This window comes from Musa acuminata, chromosome BXJ2-9, assembly GCF_036884655.1.
Source record: "Musa acuminata AAA Group cultivar baxijiao chromosome BXJ2-9, Cavendish_Baxijiao_AAA, whole genome shotgun sequence".
NCBI classification, from domain to species: Eukaryota; Viridiplantae; Streptophyta; class Magnoliopsida; order Zingiberales; family Musaceae; genus Musa; species Musa acuminata.
This window is the reverse complement of record NC_088346.1, coordinates 9,351,333-9,371,744: the sequence shown is the minus strand read 5'-3', so window position 1 is coordinate 9,371,744 and position 20,412 is coordinate 9,351,333. Positions and strand designations below refer to the sequence as shown.

The window sequence follows — 20,412 nt, the reverse complement described above, 5'->3', positions numbered from 1 at the left end:
CAAAACATAAATTAGATCATAAACTTATCAATTAATTTCATCGTTAAAATTTGAGATTCAACGTAATAGCTTAACATCTATACATTCTCTCATTAAATCAACTATTATAAGAATAATAAATACTATATAAAATAACATTTTGAAGTATGCTTTGAAACTAATTAAATCAATATTTATGAGGTTTAAACACTTAAGAATGTAAATTAATTTAATTATCAGTTTTATCAAATAAATCACCAATACAGTCTAGTCTTTTGTAATGAGTAAAAACATGACACAACCAACTTCTACCATGAACTAAAGTAAGATAAGCGACATATAATATTAATATTTATATATTTTAAAAAAATATTCATACAAACACTCTCATTTACTTTCGGTATTTAAACCAAATCAATTTCATCAAGTCAAATTGACGATCAATTTTGACCTTTTTATTATAAATTATGAAATTAAAACCCTTGCTTGAAGTATCCTCATCATCATCATAATAAATTATAAAACCATGCAAGTTTGCCAATGAACCCATAGATTTCATGAGCTAAAATTATCCTCATCATATCTATTCCTATTCTTGATCCGAGAACTCCTAGATGAATAGTTGACCCTCTTGAAAACCTAATTGGATTCCTCCTAGTCTTGAAATTTCAGGTCCATTAAAAAAATCATTTTCTTTTGAATAATGAGACCCACTCACACACCTTAAATTCATGCAAGTTGCTCCATGAGAAGCCCATGTGTGGAGCCCACATATCTATGTGCGGTGTGAGGTTGAATCATGAGGTTTATTATATAACCCATTTAAACTCAGTAATCATAGTCAACATCAATATTTAAACAACTTAAAAAAAAATTAATTAAAGACTACTCTTTGATTAAAGTCTTCTTTGTTTCTTAATTCTCAACTCTCCACCCAAATATTATCTTTCTTTTAATGATCTCCATTGTCATAGAAATTTATATGATGTGATGTGGAACCCACTTGACAGTGGAGGAAGCATAAATCTGATATAAAGGTATTATACATTGGTATCCCACTAAGAGTTCATAACATGGGAATATGTTCTATAATTTGTTAAAAGAAGAAGCTTCTTTTTAGATTACTCCTTCTGACATATGCGGTGGTTGTCGAGAGAGATTCCAAATATTTCGTCTTTACCTAGGATGAGGATCCTCTGCAAACTGTTGCTAATCCTGTTCTCCTTCCAATTCCGCATCTCCACTGTGCATCTGCAGTATTCTCCATCTCGATCGTCCATTAGTTGATCGGATCGGACGGTCCTCGAGAGAAATTGGACAGGATCCGTGCTGGGGCACACGATAAATCCCGTGATGTGCCCTGGCGGGGTCTTAACTCTCTGGGCCGTCTCGTCTTCGCTCGGGTCTCCTGACGTCTCACGTTCGCCTTCGCTCTCGGGTTCGTGATGGCCTCCTCCGTCGCCGAGAAGCTCGCGGGGGTGCGCGTCGCCGACGGCGACGGGTGGGCCTCGGTGGCCCCTAATCTGCGGAAGAACCTCGGCGTTCTCTCTTCAGAGGAGGTCTCCGTCTCTTCAAAATTGCATCCGATTCCGTGTAGAGACTAAGAAATAATATTTTAATTTGCTTTGTTGTCATCTTCTATTATAGGGCAAGATTGTTCTGATCCGGATGTGGAGTTTGGTTTTCGAGAATCGAAATGAATGGATTTAGGGCTCTTTATTGTGATCTATCTTCTCCGTGGAGCAGACTAGGAATTACTTGGAAGAAGTCAGTTTTGGTCTTTGGTTGATCGATTTCTCTGTCTCGGCTTATATGTTTTCTGCATGGTCGTTATGTGAGTCGTTTCATCAGATGCACAATTGATTTTGACTGTTAACGATAATGACGGAGATCGTCTTTTTAAAGCTACTAATTCTGTCCTTATCCCGAGCGATCCACATATGTACGTGGAAAGAGAGCTTTCTCCTTTCAGGGCTTTATTGCTCCGCAGTTGCTTCTCATATCTTGGGGTTTCCTTTGCTAAGACCCGATATTGCATGCACCTACTAGTTTCCTCGTACTTCAACTGTCAGTCGCATATTTTACCTGCTCCGACTTAAACATAAATCCTGTAAAGTATGTGATTGGGTTGTGAGGATGCTAATATTATTTTATTATTAGCATTTTCCTTTATTTTATTCTATTGGGCTTTTATATTATCTTTCTGGAGACATGTAACTATCGCTCAAGTTTATTACCATGGTGGAGGGTTTTGGACTGTCTCTTGTGCGACTCGAGAATAGTTTTTGAATTTTCGTTTTGGGCTCAAGAACAGCATTTTACAGTCTTTGATAAGTCAGGTACCAGGAGCTGGAAGCTTTATACTCTATGCTTGCCTTTTCTGTTGCCCTTGCCCTGCTTTTTATTTCTCAGAATTTTGTCTTAAAAAAATATTTTGATTTAGTTCCTTAATGCCATGGGTTATTTGAGCTGCAACAACCAAGGAGATGATTTACATTTAGAAAAGCGGACATGTTCTGCCAGACCAAAGCTTCCTAAAAATTTAGTTGGCTTTTTATTGAGTTTGCTGCACAATGTTCAGGTAGTATGTATCATATCACTCTGGATTTTAACTTTTGACTTGGTAAGACATTTGATCCAAGTTAAAGTTATCTATTTAATCGTGCCCCTTTTTATTTTAAGATATCATCATTTATCCATGAGAGAAGATGACCATTTGTCCTCCAACTGTTAAGTGGCTCCAATTAATGTATCAAAACAATTAGCATATTTCACACTTAGCATTGTAGGAAAATTCTGCCAAAAATCTCAAAATTTGTTTGATACTGTAGCCATGATCATCATGTATATAGTAATATCCCTAATAACTTGCAGAATTCTGACTTATGTTCACTGCTGTTTTGCCACTGTTTACTAGATTGAGCTTGCAAAGATGTTGTTGCACGAGGGACAAAAACACCTCTTTGATCATTGGCCGGAGCCAGGTGTTGATGATGGGAGGAAGAAAAGTTTCTTTGATCAGGTCATTTATCAATTATAGTATTTATTTGTTCTGTTTATACATTATTCTTCAGAAGTTGATGTGGAAGATTAATGAATGCCTTTTCTTTTATAAAATGGTTAGTGTGGTTCATGAATAATCATGCCTTTATCGATTATCTGTTGAAGTTTTTGATTGCTTAAAGAGCAATTTCTAGTCTTAACAACTCAAAATATGCAATAGTCCCTAGTTTGTACTTGAGTTGTCTATAGACAGAGAAATATAAATTTCAATGACTTGAAAATAGAAGATATGTGTGTGTTGAAAATAGGTCCCTTCATGACAAATTATCAGGATTGTATTTCTTAGAAATATTTGATGGTCCATGGTGAAATGGTACCTCTGATCAGGTTGTCTAAAATGTTCTTTCAGTATTATACTTTCATGTAAATCATAGAGCAATCTGAAGTTAAAATTGTGGGTTGCTTGAACTTATGCATACCATGGTCATCTGTAGGGTATGCTTGCACAGAAATAAAGTACATAAATACAGACTTGCATTGTTATTCTTCTGTTAATTTTCCAGGATTGATCAACAGACAAATTTTTAATTGATAATTATTCTTTTACTAGTAACCTAAAAAAACCCAAATTTAGCAGTTCTGTGGAACTTTGCCTAGATTGTCTGGACAAATCTTGGGTGGGGTCACTGCTCCACTGTTAACTTGCTTGGGACATGGTTGATTCTGCAAGATGTTGACTCTCTTTCCATTTTAAGAGAAATATGCTTTACATGATCACAAAAAGTGACACCCTATGCTACAATTCACTCTGATAGGTTCATGCCTAGTAATTTAGACACAATAAGCCTAAAAATGCCTGAAACAACCCATCATCCACTTTTCTTTGAGATAATGTAGGCATCATCATCTCCCTCGGTAGGCTAATCTATTGGATTTTAATGTGGATCTTTGAGAAAATCCCACCTTGAGGTGCACGAGGTAACCCCTTACTCAATGTGTCAGCCAACATGGAGTGGTCCATGGTGTTCCCTCTGACACTGATATCAGGATTTGGGCTCCATAAACCTACTGGTTCACTGAGTATAGTGGCCCTTATGTTATGTGGCTTAAAATGCTGCATATTGAAAATGTTCCTTAAATTAAGCTGCCAAAAACCTGTGTAGCGAAAATTAGTCCTGAAAATTGAAGGTCTTTCCCCTTTAAATTTTGGCATACTTGTTTTGGATATCAAACAGATTTCATAAATAATAATTATTGATTGTTAAAATAACAGAATGGTACATGTGGTTTTAAATAGAAAAATAAAATATATCAAAAGTTATAAACAGCAACTTCAATTTGTATTGCATATAATCCAAACACTTCCTCTTCCAATTTGTTAAAGGTGGAGATATCTAGGTGAACTGTTGGAGTCAATGTATTGTGTTGATTCTTTGCTTGTTCTGCAGCTCTGGCAGTCATTAACCAATCTCTAGACTATTCCTATTAGAACTCATTTACGCAAAGTTCATTTGTATTCTATGCTGCTTATCTTGTTGAAATTAGTGTTCTTTGTAGGTTGCCCGGCTTAATTCAAGCTATCCTGGTGGTTTGGTGTCATATATTCAAAATGCGAAGAGGCTCTTAGCCGACTCTAAAGCTGGAAAAAATCCATACGATGGCTTTACTCCTACGGTGAGTAAGCCTTGTGTTATTGTTCATTTTTTTTTTCATCATATATGCATTTTTCACACAGTTGCTTCTCGTTTCCGTCTTCTCACAATTATTATAATTGTGTAGTCGAGTCATTCATAGATAAGATCCATGAAAGCTTGAACATTCCATTTTATTGTTACTTCTTCCAAGTTACGCAAGAACAGAAATGATCTGGCAATCCATGGATGCTGTACCTCCTCAAATTGAGGTCAAAATTTAAATTAACAACTTTAAGAGCATAAAAGCTTTTGGTGGCTTTATTATAGCACATAAAATTATTTGAGAGATAAATATAAGCAAAGGAAAATTGCAGCATTTTGGAAGTTGGATGGAGATTTTGTTATGTATTTCATATACATTTATCTCCCATTCGTTATAAATTTTAGACCATCCCATACACAATCATGTTTTTAGTTTTTATCCCATCATTCAGTAAGTAATTTCTCTAATACTCTGAAATATCACTTCAAAATATCTTTTTCATATGCTCTTCTAGTTTGTGAACCTTGGAATGAAGATATGATTAGTTTTTTCCTGACCTAGGTAACTAAGATTTGAGTAATAGAAATGGCCTTTTTACTTGCAGGCGAGGTATATCATGCATTGACCCTCTCCAGACTATATTAGTAGGAGCCTTGTGCATTGGTTTGCCCCTGTTTATAAATATCTCTCAATATCCTGGTTGCCTTATTTTTTTTAGCTTGATATTGTTTTATTGGAATTACCATAAAGGAGTTGGATATTTGAATATGTTCAAACTTCAAGATATAGATAATGTGACACCTTGAACTGTATTAGATGCTTTCATATTTCTGTGCAAGTTCCAAAGATTTGTTGCTTAGTTAAAGTACTTCTGCACTTCCAGTAGCTGTATACTTTATTCAGCATTACTATGACAAGGTTATAAGGTACAGTACTAGAAGACATCAATCTACTTATTCCGATTCACTTGAGGAAGACAAATGATTTGGGAAGTGTTTGTGTAGGTTCCATCAGGGGAAGTACTAAAATTCGGTGATGATAACTTCATCATGTTGGAAGAGGTTGGCGTTAGAGAAGCAAGAAAGGCTGCATTTGTCCTTGTTGCAGGTGGGCTTGGGGAACGTCTTGGGTACAAGGGAATAAAAGTAAGAATGATGCTCCTCTTATGAACAGATTATTAATTGCCTTCAAATGACCCGATTAGCAATGCTGATTATTTGGTCATAAGATTTAATGAATATATATCTTCTACATTAGCATGACTACATGATTTTAGAAATACATGATAATGAATATCTATGAGTGTGGACTCTCTTGTGGTAGACATAGCCAAATACTTATATTAAATATACAGGTCTCTCTTCTTGCACAGCCAATAAAGTGATTGGTGGTCTGCCACCTGTCACCTATAAGTAATTTGCAAGCTCAGATGCATTTTAAAATTGGCAGATGTTTTATGACCACATGTGCTGCTAAATTCAATTTATACTTATTGAGTGTAACACACAAGCATTACCAGCATATTATATGAATTCTTTGCTCATTGCTCTTTCAATTCTGTTGGTTACAGATCAGGATAAATGGAATAAGATATCAAGTGAGAGCAACCTTTTCAGACTGTGATGACTATGGGCAAATTTGAAATATTATCTAATGTGAACGAAAGAATGATAATGAATTTATTAACATGTAATCAGCCATTTTGTGATTTGTGGCTACTTCTATTTAGTTAGTTACTTCTTTATGCTATTGTTTGACATTTTCAAAATGATTTTTTAATCAAGGCAAGAACAAGGTCACATTAAAGGTAGGGCTATACCACATTATGGTGACATGTTTTAATGTTTGCACATTCATATCTATTTAAGCTTCTCTAGTAGTTGGCCCAAAGTTGACCTTTACAGCAATAGCTAAATCTGATTTATAGTTAGCCATTAGCCAGTTTCCTTAATATGCTATTATAAAAAGTGTAAGTGTTTTCCTTGATTTAATATACTTGATACTGTATGCATTTTTGCTTTTGAAGAGAGCTTCTAAGATTGTATTTTTGTGAGTTTAAATCTCTAAAGAGTGCCTGATTTTCTATTGCAGTTGTCTCTCCCTGTAGAAACCACTACTGGCAGATGCTTCATTCAACATTATATAGAATCCATTCTAGCATTGCAGGAGGCTAGTTCTAGACAAGCACAAGGTTTGCACATGTATTTGTTCTTTGGAAACATTAGCACCGCAGATTATTATTTTGTTCGAGAAGACCTAGAATTCAAAGTGCATTTTCGTGTTCTAAGAAAAGATGGAAATTATTGTTTAAAATTTGAAACATGTTCCATCAGGAGTCTCATTGAGGTTTTGCTTTAGTATATTAGAATGTGTGGTCTGTTCACTATGAATTTTCTGAACCTGCTCTGCATGCATGATTCAGGACAGGGTCATTCTTTCATATTTTGGCTTTCATTTATCTTTTTGCATCTATTTTTGTAACTCTAAGACACTATTGGCCCTTGGGCCTCAGGTATCTTATATGGCTGTGGAACATTTACAGCAAACTAGTGATTATTTCTATTGGCGACATACATGACATGTTTGCCAAAATTTTGGCATAGAAACTTGGCTTATTGTAAGACAATAATATCTCCTAATATATGGCTTTTGACTCTCATCTTTCATTCCTTGGAACCTTGATGCGATAAAATACCAAAATGGTAATGTTTTTTAACTAGAGCTTGTGCTGAAGTCAATCCTTTATAACCTGATTGTTATTCTCTATTTGATAAGATTTTTTTGAAGTATTCTATTTTGACATTGTTAAAATCTTTGTAAGTGTTCACTTGTCACTCGTACTGAGTTAACTAATAGGATTTTTTTAAATATATCAATAAAGGTTGCATAATTTGAGAGTAATTACAACTTTTGGTATGTAAACGTTGCACACACACACACACACATATTCTCTAACTGGACTGTTATACGCATGCTGCAGCTTACTCTTGGTACTGATAATTTTTGTAGGTCAATGTAAAGCTGAGATTCCTCTGGTGATAATGACATCTGATGACACTCATTCACCAACAGTAGATCTACTGGAGTCTAATAATTACTTTGGAATGAAATCCACACAAGTGACACTTCTGAAGCAGGTGGTTATCAAGCAGCTCTTTTGGTTAATTGGATATTGTCAAAGCTTCTTAGATTATATGGTTGACAGTGCTATTTACATTCATTTTAGGAAAAAGTAGCATGCCTAGATGATAATGATGCAAGATTAGCATTTGATCCTAATGACAAATACAAAATACAGGTAATTTTTGTATTCATCACTCGGAAGTTCACTCTTTCATTGAATGAAATCTAGTTCTTGGTTTTTTTTCCTCATTACCTCTACTTTTGATCATTAACCAGACAAAGCCTCATGGTCATGGCGATGTGCATGCACTACTTTATTCTAGTGGTATTCTGGAAATATGGTGTGTAATTCACTCAGTTACATGAATATTGCATCTCTCTCTCTTTCCTCTCTCTACTCATACTCTGCTGGTAGTCTCTTATGGACCAAAGATGAAGTTGTTCATGCTCATAACATCCACACAAATGTTTTCTGTTTCTCAGGAGGACGGCAGGCAAAAAATGGGTTCTGTTCTTCCAAGATACTAATGGATTACTCTTTAAGGTTGATTTCTGCGGACTCCTTGCACAAATTTGAATTTCACTTACTGTATGTCTTGCTATTTCAAAAAATGATGGTTTCTGTTCCCTTCGCTATTGCTGATTAGGCAATTCCAGCTTCTCTTGGTGTTAGTGCTACAAAGGGATACCATGTTAATTCTCTCGCTGTTCCTAGGAAGGCAAAAGAAGCTATTGGAGGAATAACAAAGCTTACTCACACTGATGGTAATTCAATCCCTTATGTTCACTGAGGAAAAACAAAGCTTACTCCAGCTTACTCATGCTGGTTTGAGAAAAAAACAGATTATTTATCTTATATTGTCTTTTGTTTTTTCCTAAATATTTTTAGAACTGTGCTATATAGTATGTTACTTTGGTGTCTATTTCTTTTCCATGGTTATTGCTTCTGAGCTCCTGATCATATGTTGACATTGAACTTTCAGTTTGTTTGTATTTGCTTAGTCTTGGTAAAGCTGATAGTGCTTTCATTTAGTTTAACGGTTTCAAGTTTATGATAGTTTACTTCACCATTTCATGTGTATGTTGTCATATTGTTATTATCTAATCTCCAAAGCTTATATACTTACTAATTGAATAATATATTGTTTTAGGGAGGAGTATGGTTATTAATGTGGAATATAATCAGCTGGACCCATTACTTCGAGCAACTGGACATCCTGATGGAGATGTGAATTGTGATACAGGATTTTCTCCCTTTCCTGGAAACATAAATCAGGTGCACATCTATTCATTTATGAAATGTTTAATGCTATCTGATGCGATGGGGAATCACATGGTGGTAAAAAGGGTGTAATGGCTGGCATTGTAGAAGATAAGTGCTGTTGGGTTGGGGAAACAGAGAGGAAAAGTAGAAGGAAGATGGTGACCAAAATATTTTAGGCCTCCTGTCCATGAAGAAAAGCATATTTTAATTAAGTTTATTAGATAGAACTTCAATTACAAGCTATATGTTTACCTAAATCTTAACTAAATTAGGCCTTATAAAGAAAAGTTATGGATACAACGTAACTTTCACAAAATTCCTTGAAAAGAGACCTCTATATCTTTGTGAACTCTTTAAGTCCTGATGACTTAAAAATTAACTCTCACTGGAATCAAGTTTATCCTTGTTCTATAACCAAAATACAGAGTGGATTGCATCATAATTAGTTTGGGCTACATCAAATGACACTCAATTGTGCCACTTGAACCCTTCAGAACCAGAATTGCCTAAAATGAATGTTGGCAGTGATCTGATATGGTTATGCCAATATTATAATTTCAAAACCCAGATACTGACTCTAGTTTTAGTTGCAGTTATCTCAACTATTTTCAACATACTGTCACGAACGGTCGTCGCGCACCCGCAACAACTCCGTTCAATGAACCGTTCGTCGCTCACACCTGCATGTACAGCTGCTTGACAGCATGTTTTCTCTTGGTTTTGGGTCATTTTGCTTGTAAATATGTAAGTTCGAACAAGCTGCAGCGTTACAAAGCGACCACTCACCGAACCGAGCAAAACAGCCCCAAAACAGCCCAAAACAGCTCCGTTTTCGCATGCCGCGGGAGGGTTGCGGAGAACTGCCTCTGCTCACCAAAATGTCAGCCATCTCAGACCCCAGGAACCCCCCGGGTGGCACAGGGCTGGATGGGGCTTCGGTTATATACCGGGCGTTGAACTCTCTTTCGCAAGTTCGCACGTGACCTTTACGGGAACTTGTCTTCGCGCCCGGGACCAGGTGAGCGGCTGTTTGTGGGCTTGCAGCTGTTCGTTCATCCTTAAAAGCCTTGTTTTTCTCCCTCTCCCTTTTTTCTCTTGTGCACACAGGGTGTTCGTCGAATTGCTTGTAAAGCTTCCCTTTTCGCGAGACTTCGGGACTTGTCCGTTGCTCGTTCTTTCGAACTAACTCTCTTTCTCTTTTACAGGTCCTTCGGGACCTGTGAGAGGTTACAAAGTGGGCTGATCCTTGCGGAGGAATATCGCAAGGGCGAAGCGCGACTTAGGCAACGCAAGCTAAGTTCGCGTCTTTGCCACAAGGGTAACTAGCGACTTAGGCAAGGCAAGCTAAGTTCACGTCTTTGGCCGCAAGGGTGCCTCACGCCTTAGGCAATTCCAGCTAAGGTCGTGACATTGTGGTATCAGAGCGGGCAAGCTCTTCGATCGAACAGCGAACGAACTTCGCAACTTCGCCATGGCAAAGCATCGTGGCGAATCAAGCAAGACGGGGCAAGCCGGACCCTTGCCCCAAGCAGCCGTAGGTGGGCTGCATGTGCACACTCTCTCTCATGCTGTTGGAGCCGCTCACGAGGAGCGCGGCAGCGAACAGGATGAGCAAGAAGTTGGCTACTCTCCGCGAGCGGAGGAAGCGCAATCTGGTGCGCTAACTGGGAAAAAGAGTCATAAGGAGAGACTCACGATGGCGGAAACCCGCCTGGATGTTCTGGAAGCGAGCATGGAGGAACTCTACCATGGCCAACAAAGACTTGTTGGGATAGAGAGCTCGCAAGAGGAAGCGGAGTCCAGGATCGACAAGGTCGAGGCCCTAGTCGACCGACTGTCTGATGACACCAAAGACTCCGTGCAACACTTACAGGATGTTGTGGCGGAACTCACTGCAAAGGTGGCCATGCTCACAAGAACACTAAATGCAGGAGGAGGCAACACCCGCGTTGCACCGCCACAAAATTTGAGGGCACCTGAGCCTCATGGATATAGAGGGGCTAGAGATGCCAAAGAGCTCGAGAACTTTCTGTTCGACATGGAGCAATACTTCCGAGCTACGAGGCCCGATTCTGAAGATACCAAAGTTTCTATAGCAACAATGTATCTGAACGGAGATGCGAAACTTTGGTGGCGAACTCGTTGGGAGGAGATCCAACAAGGTCGGTGTCGAGTCGACACATGGGAGGACTTGAAGCGGGAGTTGAGAACTCAGTTCCTACCGGAGAACACAGAGTTCGTCGCAAGAAGGAAGTTGAGACAACTCCGCCAAAGTACCACCATCCGAGACTATGTGAAACAGTTTTCTGCACTAATGCTGGACATACAGGACAAGTCCGAGAAGGACAAGTTGTTCAGTTTCCTCAATGGTTTGAAACCATGGGCTCAACAGGAGCTAAATCGAAGGAATGTTACCGATGTGGTCGGGGCAATTGCTGCTGCAGAAAGGCTCACCGACTTTGTTTCCTCTGAAGACCCAATAAGACAAGGTGGAGCAGCGGAAGCCGGTGGGACTTTTGGAGCCGTTGCCCGTATCAGAAAGGCCGTGGGAGAGCATTTCTTTAGACTTCATATCAAGCTTGCCACCTGTAGGGGGACTCGGATCGATACTCGTGGTGGTCGATCGGTTTTCAAAGTATGCAACTTTCATTGCTACTCCCCTACACTGTTCAGCAGAAGAGGCGGCTAGACTGATGATGAAGAATGTAGTGAAGTATTGGGGAGTCCCGCACAATATCATTAGTGATCGAGACGCTCGGTTCCTGGGACGATTCTGGACCGAGCTATTCAAATTGTTGGGGTCAAAGTTATACTTCTCTACAAGCCTCCACCCCCAGACGAATGGCCAGACTGAAAGGATAAACTCGCTCTTGGAGCAATATCTCCGGCACTACGTGAGTGCCAATCAACGAGATTTGGTGAAGCTGTTGGACATTGCCCAATTCTCCTACAACTTGCAGCGGAGCTCTGCATCCAACAAGAGCCCCTTCGAAATTATCACAGGACAACAACCGTCGACTCCGCACACCATGGCAATTGGGTATACTGGGAGTAGTCCATCAGCCTATCATTTCGCAAAGGAGTGGCATCGAAATGCAGATATTGCGTGGGCTTACTTGGAGAAGGCGGCAAAGAGGATGAAGAAGTTGGCCGACTTGGGAAGGCGACCGCAAGAGTTCAAAGTTGGCGATTTGGTGTTGGTAAAGCTCCAATCAGCATCACTCCAATTCTTTAGGAACAGAGTCCACAAAGGATTGGTGCACAAGTATGAAGGGCCCTTCCCGATTATCAGCAGGGTAGGCAACGTCTCTTACAAGTTGCAGCTGCCGGCGTGGTTCAAAATTCACAACGTTCTTCACGCCAGCAACGTAAAAGCCTACCACTCGGATCCGCAAGATGCTTCCCGAAGTGTTCCAACTCGGCTACCTCCCATCACAGCCTCCTACGAGAAGCGAGTGGAAACCATTCTGGCGGACCGCAAGATAAAGCTACCCAACGGAGCTGAGCAGACAGAGTACTTGGTGAAGTGGTGAAAGCTTCCCCGAACTGAAGCCAGTTGGGAGCTTGAAGACGCCCCGCGACATGAAGAAGAAGTCATCAACAACTACCAACAAGCATCGACAAGGGCGTAGACAGTTTAAGTGGGGGAGAATGTCACGAACGGTCGTCGCGCACCCGCAACAACTCCGTTCAATGAATCGTTCGTCGCTCACACCTGCATGTACAGCTGCTTGACAGCATGTTTTCTCTTGGTTTTGGGTCATTTTGCTTGTAAATATGTAAGTTCGAACAAGCTGCAGCGTTACAAAGCGACCGCTCACCGAACCGAGCAAAACAACTTCGTTTTCGCGTGCCGCGGGAGGGTTGCGGAGAACTGCCTCCGCTCACCAAAACGTCAGCCATCTCAGACCCCAGGAACCCCCCGGGTGGCACAGGGCTGGATGGGGCTTCGGTTATATACCGGGCGTTGAACTCTCTTTCGCAAGTTCGCACGTGACCTTTACGGGAACTTGTCTTCGCGCCCGGGACCAGGTGAGCGGCTGTTTGTGGGCTTGCAGCTGTTCGTTCATCCTTGAAAGCCTTGTTTTTCTCCCTCTCCCTCTTTTCTCTTGTGCACACAGGGTGTTCGTCGAATTGCTTGTAAAGCTTCCCTTTTCGCGAGACTTCGGGACTTGTCCATTGCTCGTTCTTTCGAACTAACTCTCTTTCTCTTTTACAGGTCCTTCGGGACCTGCGAGAGATTACAAAGTGGGCTGATCCTTGCGGAGCAATATCACAAGGGCGAAGCGCGACTTAGGCAACGCAAGCTAAGTTCGCGTCTTTGCCACAAGGGTAACTCGCGACTTAGGCAAGGCAAGCAAAGTTCGCGTCTTTGGCCGCAAGGGTGCCTCACGCCTTAGGCAATTCCAGCTAAGGTCGTGACAATACGCTGGTAGATTGATGCAGACCAGAAGTGAGATTCCATAGATCTGAAAGTGACAAGCATAGGTTGCTTGAACACCAAAGTTATATGATAGTTGAGATATGAGTTCATTCAAGGAAATTATTTGATTGTGTATATTTTTCCTCATGTATTCATATCAGATGATTGTGTTTTTTCGTTCAGTTGGTACTGATATTAGATATCTGTCAGAAGTATATTGGTATTTCATGGGTGAAAAATTTACTGCAGATAGATATTGATTTTATTTGTATCTCATTTTTGAGTCCACATAAATATCTTTTGTTAATTTTTTTTGCAATTTGACTCTGCACTTCAAGTTCAATTAGCATCCAGGTCCAACTGGATCGAATAATAATATACACATGTAAAGTAATTTTGGAGGAATTTTGAAGCAATAAGATCTCTCATATGAGATGCATTAACATTGATGGTTAAACAAACTCAGAAGACATTATAGTTTGCTGCTGCTTAGTTATTAAGGCCAGTCCAGATATTGACCCAGTTAAGTCTTGGGGTCATTATTCAATCAATATTCAATATTATCTTTAACTAACTGATATATAAAGTGTATATATTGCATGCATTAACATATTTGATATTTCCATGCATGAGATGTTAGATTCTACATAATTTTACAACACACATGGCTATTTCATTGCCTGTCCACTAGTCTAGGGACCCAGGCAGCACATCTTCTGGCAACAATGTGTTTTAGGAATTAATTATAATTAATAATTGATCCATTTTAACCGTTCAGTTCTTCTATGGCAATAACATATTATACCTACTCTTATGGTTGCACCATTTTATTCCTTAACATTGTGCTATCTTACTATGCACTTTATCAACAATCAAAATCAGCTATTATTTTGAAATGCAAAATTGAAAATAGTAGGATTTATTTGATATCTTTTCTGCAGCTGATTTTGGAACTAGAGCCATATTTTGAGGAACTTAGCAAAACACAAGGCGCTATTTCAGAATTTGTTAATCCAAAGTAAGTAATTTTTCTTGTTCTTTGCCAAAAATTGGTATAATCTTGTGAAGAATACTATTAGTGAAAAGAATGCAACATTGATGCATCATTACACTTGATGGGAGAATCCTCTAAGGGTGAATATGATATCTATTAGCCATTTCTATATTGTGTTTTCTTTTTGAAAAAGATGATTATAAATTGATATTCTTACTTTCTTATCATGTCTAACTGTAAATGTGAAGTTTTCTGTTGTGGACCTCATGTTTTTTCATCAAAGCTAAAACTTACAAAATCTAACTTAGCAGGAACATGTAAAGCAAGGAAACTCTTTTTGGTAGTACGTGGTTTGCTGAGTGCTGACACCTAGTGGCTAGTGATACACCTTCCGAGCACTATGTGTTGATTCGGCATGTCAATGTGTGCTAAATGTAGAATAACAAACCATTTATTTCTGGACAAGCGGAATCATATTTATAGATATCACCTTTCCTAATTTAATAAATCTATTTTCTAATTATAGCAGTATAAACATATTTAACATGGCTGACATATTCTGCTGTATACTTCATTTGGGCTATAAGCTTCCTTGGCCAACTTCATAGAGGGGATTCTTTTAGGAGAACTGCTAATGCCTGTCATCCTAACAACTGACAATCACATCATTTGTATAAAATTTGGCACCCTTGAAATTCTTCCTGCTGAACATAGACTAAACTTGTCACCCAGTTATATGATGTCATGCTCTATGTTAACAGATAGGGAGATAACTAAATTGTTACTATTCGGATTTTCAAAACATGTTTATTTATCTCCAATAAAAAATAGAAATAATGGAAAGGTATGAAAAGACACCATATATTAAAAATCAAAACCTAATTAATATACCAATATGGCTAAACTAAGACATAATGACTGTACAGCATGCATCTGACATGTCTTTCAGTGGATTTCTTTTTTCATTTATAAAACATGTTAATAATTAATTGTAGTTTGCTTGTTTTTCAGATACAAGGATTCCACAAAGACATCCTTTAAATCTTCAACTAGATTGGAGTGCATGATGCAAGATTATCCAAAAACTTTATCTCCATCAGCAAGGGTTGGTTTCACAGTAAGTGAATATTACTTTACATTTTGAAGATTTTTGAACATTTACTCATGAACCAAATATGGTGAAGGCTGGGGTTCACCGAATTGATATAATATTTTGCTTCCAATCTTTTGATACTGTTATTTAATTCCTTAGAATTTATCACAATTTCTGCTTTGAGCTCATAAAACATGGTTTGCACCTTGTTTCCATCTTTCTTTTTTGAAAAATGAAAATTACATTTAGAATGGATGGCTTTCATCTTTTGCAAGATGGTTGTGAATCTAGGAGCCACATTCCGAACCATCTTGGATCCTATTGAAGATTGATTGTAGAAATTGTTGGTGCATATATCATCATACTTGCTCTGATACTGAATCATTAGGAATTACTTCCTTTACTGATGCTTCTTCAGTTCAAGAAGTGAAGAAGCCTTTCATAGAAAATTAAAAGAGAATGGCCTAGTTTAAACTTTAAAGCAAGGTCTGCAGTACCGAACTGTACCGCCTGGTACGGGCGGTACGTACCGGTCCGACTGGTTGCCGGTACGCAGACCGCTTGTTACCGGTCCGAGTGCACTGTAGTACTGTAGCAGTGCTATAGTATTCGACACACCTGAGTGTACCGCTCGGTATACCGTACCATACCGGTATCGAGCCCAGGTCGAAATACCGGTACGGTACGGTATTATGAACCTTGCTTTAAAGTAATGTTAATTTAACCTGATTAGCAATCTATAAATTAACCAAAATTTATAATGGCCTTATTTAAAGTAGTGTTAAGCCTTCCAAATAATGGCCTTCGTTATCACTCAAAATTTAGTAAAATTAATGACGTGATGTTGAAGGTCACTCACAATTGGTCTCATTTATAGATTGCTATTTTCCCAGTGTTAATTACAAAAGGCCAAGATTGAATGTTGACCAAAAATACCTTTGGATATATGTGCTGTTCTTTTCCTGAAGGTATCTCTGGTGTAAGGCTGGCATAGGGTTAGTGTTGATTATGCTGGTAGCTGGTTAGCAGGTATCGTTTCAGCTTGTTGCTAGTGCACTGCCATATGGCAGATTTGAAATCTTTTATGGAGCTCTTTTGATTGGAGGTATGCATAATTGATTGGAAAAGACACATATTTTGGTTTGCCTTATATTGGAAACAGATCTCTGAAAATTGAGGTAGTAGCTTAGGCTTGAATAATTATTCAATCTCTTTTTGGTTCCCAAGTTGGCTATTTCTTTTCGTTTAAGTAGCATTGGAACTAAAACTTTTAGTGGATACTAAATGTTAGTTCTTGTGCTTCTGATGGATACATGAAAATGATAAAATTTTTACAATCTGAGTTCATTGAACTTACTGAAAATAACTTATTGTAGCAATGGTCTTCTAATGTCATAGGTGATGGATACATGGTTTGCTTATTCCCCAGTGAAGAATAACCCTGAAGATGCTGCTAAGGTAAAATATTTTTGTATTGCTTCCTTTTTTCGGTTGCAGATACTGCAAATAATACTAGTTTGTTCATACTTCTTCACAGTGTTGCTGAATGGCTTGGTTAATCAAACTAAGAGAGTACATGAGGAAGCACTTAAATTGAGTTTTTATTTAACTCACATGGGGAGCAACTAACTTGATACATTTCGAATCTCTTAAGTTATTATGAAAATTGGTAAACACATTGTTTATTGTTACTCTTTTTCCAAGAAATTCACCAAACAATAAGGAGAAATTGAGAATAAAAAGTTCTGTCGGCTGCAAAAATGGTAATAGTGTGTGACTTTGGGGGTGATTGAAGAGGGAAAGTGTTAACATATAAGCTTATTATTCAGTGCAGTATATACTGTGATTTCCCTAATCCAAACAAATCTAAGTTTCTAATTTTCAGTTCCCTCTATAGGAGATCTTTTCAGAAAAATTTTTTAGCAAGATTTTTAATAATGCCTAATCATATTCTAATCTCATTGCTGCATATCGATCAATATGGAGCCAGAGAGTATGCCTCTGCATGCTGGTAAAAGAAATTTTAAGAATAAGATGTTTGTATGATAATATTAAAGGGTCACTATACTAAGCAAGGTCTGTCATACCGAATCGTACTGTCCGGTACAGGCGGTATGTACCGGTCCGACAGGCCAGCGGTACGCAGACCGCCCGGTACTGGTTCGCACTGTAACAGTGCACTGTAGCAGTACATTTCACTGTGCAGCAGCACTGTAGCAGTACAGTGCACTGTTACAGTAGAAATACAGTGCATCAGTACATTGTAGCAAAGCACTGTAGCAGTGCTACAGTGCTCGATGCACCTGGGTGTACCGCTCGGTACACCGTACCATATCGGTACCGAGGTCAGATCGAAATACCGGTACGGTACGGTATTGCGAACCTTGATACTAAGTATGATGGAGTCAGTACGGTATATGATATTTGAAAATTGAAACAATGGAGTAAAAATTGGTAGAGTTGATTATAATTTGGTTTCAAGCATGATTTAAAATCTTGGATTCAGGGTTTATCAGTTACCTGTAAATGTGATTGGTAATGGGTTATTTGGTATCAGGTTCCTCTGTTATCGATCCTTCCCTGGCCTGTAATTCTCTATGGATACTTATGTATATTGTGGATGTTTTCCGGAAGGGAATGCAAGACTTCCGGCTTCTGATTGCTTAAGAGCCACATATCAGATGCCCTTGTCTGCTCTCTTGTTAGCAGCGAAATTATACTCTTTTAGTATTTTGTTGTTAATTTCAATGTTGTGCATTCTGTTAATCTTGCATTTGAGACTTTCCACAATGATTAGTATTTATCGTTCCCTTGTAGGTGCCAAAGGGAAATCCATATCACAGTGCAACCAGTGGAGAGATGGCTATTTATAGGGCTAACAGCCTCATTCTCAAAAAGGTTACATTTATTTCTTAAATATTTTAATATATCTAATTACAAAAAGAGAACGTTTATGATACTTGGTAGTGTACCACACAATGCTGCATGAAGCTAGAGTGTACATAGGATTTTTTTTTTAGAATTCAGTTTTTGTTTAAATGTGAGATACAGTAAAACATTGGAATGGTTTGCTAAGAAGACCTAAATTCTGAAACAGGGATTGACCTGTTGATTCATTTGATCTCAGATCCATGTTTCTAAGTGATTACTATATTTGTCAGGCTGGAATCCAGATGTCTGATCCTATCACTGATGTCTTCAATGGACAAGAGGTGGAGGTGTGGCCTCGTATAACATGGAGCCCAAAATGGGCAGTAACATTTAGTGATGTCAAAAGAAAAGTTGAAGCGGGATGCTCTGTATCACAAATATCTACCCTTGTCATCAATGGCCAAAATGTATTCCTGGATTCCCTGTCCTTGGATGGAACCCTCATTGTAAATGCCATCGACAAAGCAGAGGTATTTTAGCTAGTCTTATCGAAGAACTTTTCTTTTATCATGGGTTTCATGTCTTCATTTGATATAGTCTGTCACTCCGGATATCGATTGAGATCCTTATCGTAAAAAAAAAAAAAAAAATCAGTTTTGAGAAACTTTATTTAAAATTTGTGGTTGATTGAAAGATAAGACTCATTTGCTTCTTGCAGGTTAAAGTGACTGGTTCTGTTCAAAACAAAGGCTGGGTTCTTGAGCACATTGATTACAAAGATACCTCCATCCCCGAGAAAACTAGAATAAGAGGCTTTAGAATTCAGAAGATTGAGCAGCTAGAGCTGAACTATACTGAACCAGGAAATTTCTGCTTCAAATCATGAACAAGGTTCTGACTTTGCCAGGCATGACCAAATATTTATGTAACAAATATTTATTCATTTGTTAGCTGGAATAATCGGCACATTCTGTGTCCTCTTTTCCATTTTTTATTTTTGAAAAATAAGTACAAAAGGTGAACTTTTCACTACAGAAAATCTAATACTGTGACCCACTGACCAGTGACAATTATGTTCAACTTAGTTGTTCTCCATATATAATCTTAAGTCTTGATCTCTTTACCTTTTCTAAGCTTCTTTGAGGTGAATTAATGGCTAATCGCTTGTTGTGCAACAGATGGATGTAAGCCTTGTCATGCAATTGTATTGTTCCGCAAGATTGTCAAGTAACCTTTATTGAAGGAAACTAATTAAAATACTGGTTCTTGTGGTGGCAGCCAGCATTGAAGTTAATGTGGTAAACAGACTTAAATGTCTCTACTTTTTCAATGAGTAACAAGATCAAATTTCTCTAACATTTTTACTGAAATTTCATTTAATATTTTAATCTCATATTTGGAAATTAAAACTTTGTGAGATCCACATATATATATATATATATATATATATATATATATATATATATATATATATATATATATATATATCAAGTTAACAAGGCGGGCTGGAAGACACTGCGCCATGTGGACATCGAGGGATACGAAAAGACACTGTTGGAAGTGAAATGAGAATGGCCGCCAGGCACGACTAGGGGCTCGATTGATAGCACGAGTCCTGAAGCGTTCTACCAGTCGCGAATGAGTCGTTAATCGAGTCGCATCACAACGCCACTCCACCGTTTGTTTGGGCGTTCAATTTCCTAGGGGAAGAACAAGTCGTTGCGTGCCATGCTCTCTCCCGCTTCCCGCTTTGGTCTTCGGTCGTCAGGTCCCCATGTCCTTGTCTATTCTCCATCTCGATGCACTGCTTTTGGTTGAAAACATCACGAGTTTGGTTCCGCGTTTCGATTGCTTATGCCCTTCGCTTGCCAAATAAAAGATCCCTTCATCATCAAATCAGTATATTCTCTTATTCGTCAATCTCTTCATGGCAAGAAAGCTACATTTTGCTGGCTTTAATCTTTCTTATGCAATTCTTTCTTGTT

The 20,412-nt window shown here is 38.4% G+C and overlaps 1 protein-coding gene across 2 annotated transcripts; it reads left to right on the top strand.

Moving 5' to 3' along the window:
- The first annotated feature begins 1,348 nt into the window (after window positions 1-1,348).
- Window positions 1,349-19,558, top strand: LOC135583452 (UDP-sugar pyrophosphorylase-like). 2 transcript variants are annotated; one of them, XM_065125503.1, is made up of 18 exons: window positions 1,400-1,538; window positions 1,627-1,746; window positions 2,897-3,001; window positions 4,540-4,656; window positions 5,664-5,804; window positions 6,751-6,850; window positions 7,669-7,796; window positions 7,886-7,957; window positions 8,059-8,123; window positions 8,266-8,326; window positions 8,430-8,547; window positions 8,934-9,058; window positions 14,411-14,487; window positions 15,475-15,580; window positions 16,955-17,014; window positions 18,374-18,454; window positions 18,718-18,957; window positions 19,146-19,558. In XM_065125503.1, the coding sequence occupies exons 3-18, from the start codon at window positions 2,912-2,914 to the stop codon at window positions 19,311-19,313; spliced, it is 1,749 nt and encodes a 582-aa protein (XP_064981575.1). In that variant the 5' UTR covers window positions 1,400-1,538; window positions 1,627-1,746; window positions 2,897-2,911; the 3' UTR covers window positions 19,314-19,558. The 2 variants fall into 2 exon arrangements, with proteins under 2 accessions (XP_064981574.1, XP_064981575.1); XM_065125502.1 differs by lacking the exon at window positions 1,627-1,746 and having other exon boundaries at window positions 1,349-1,538.
- The last annotated feature ends 854 nt before the right edge of the window (window positions 19,559-20,412 follow it).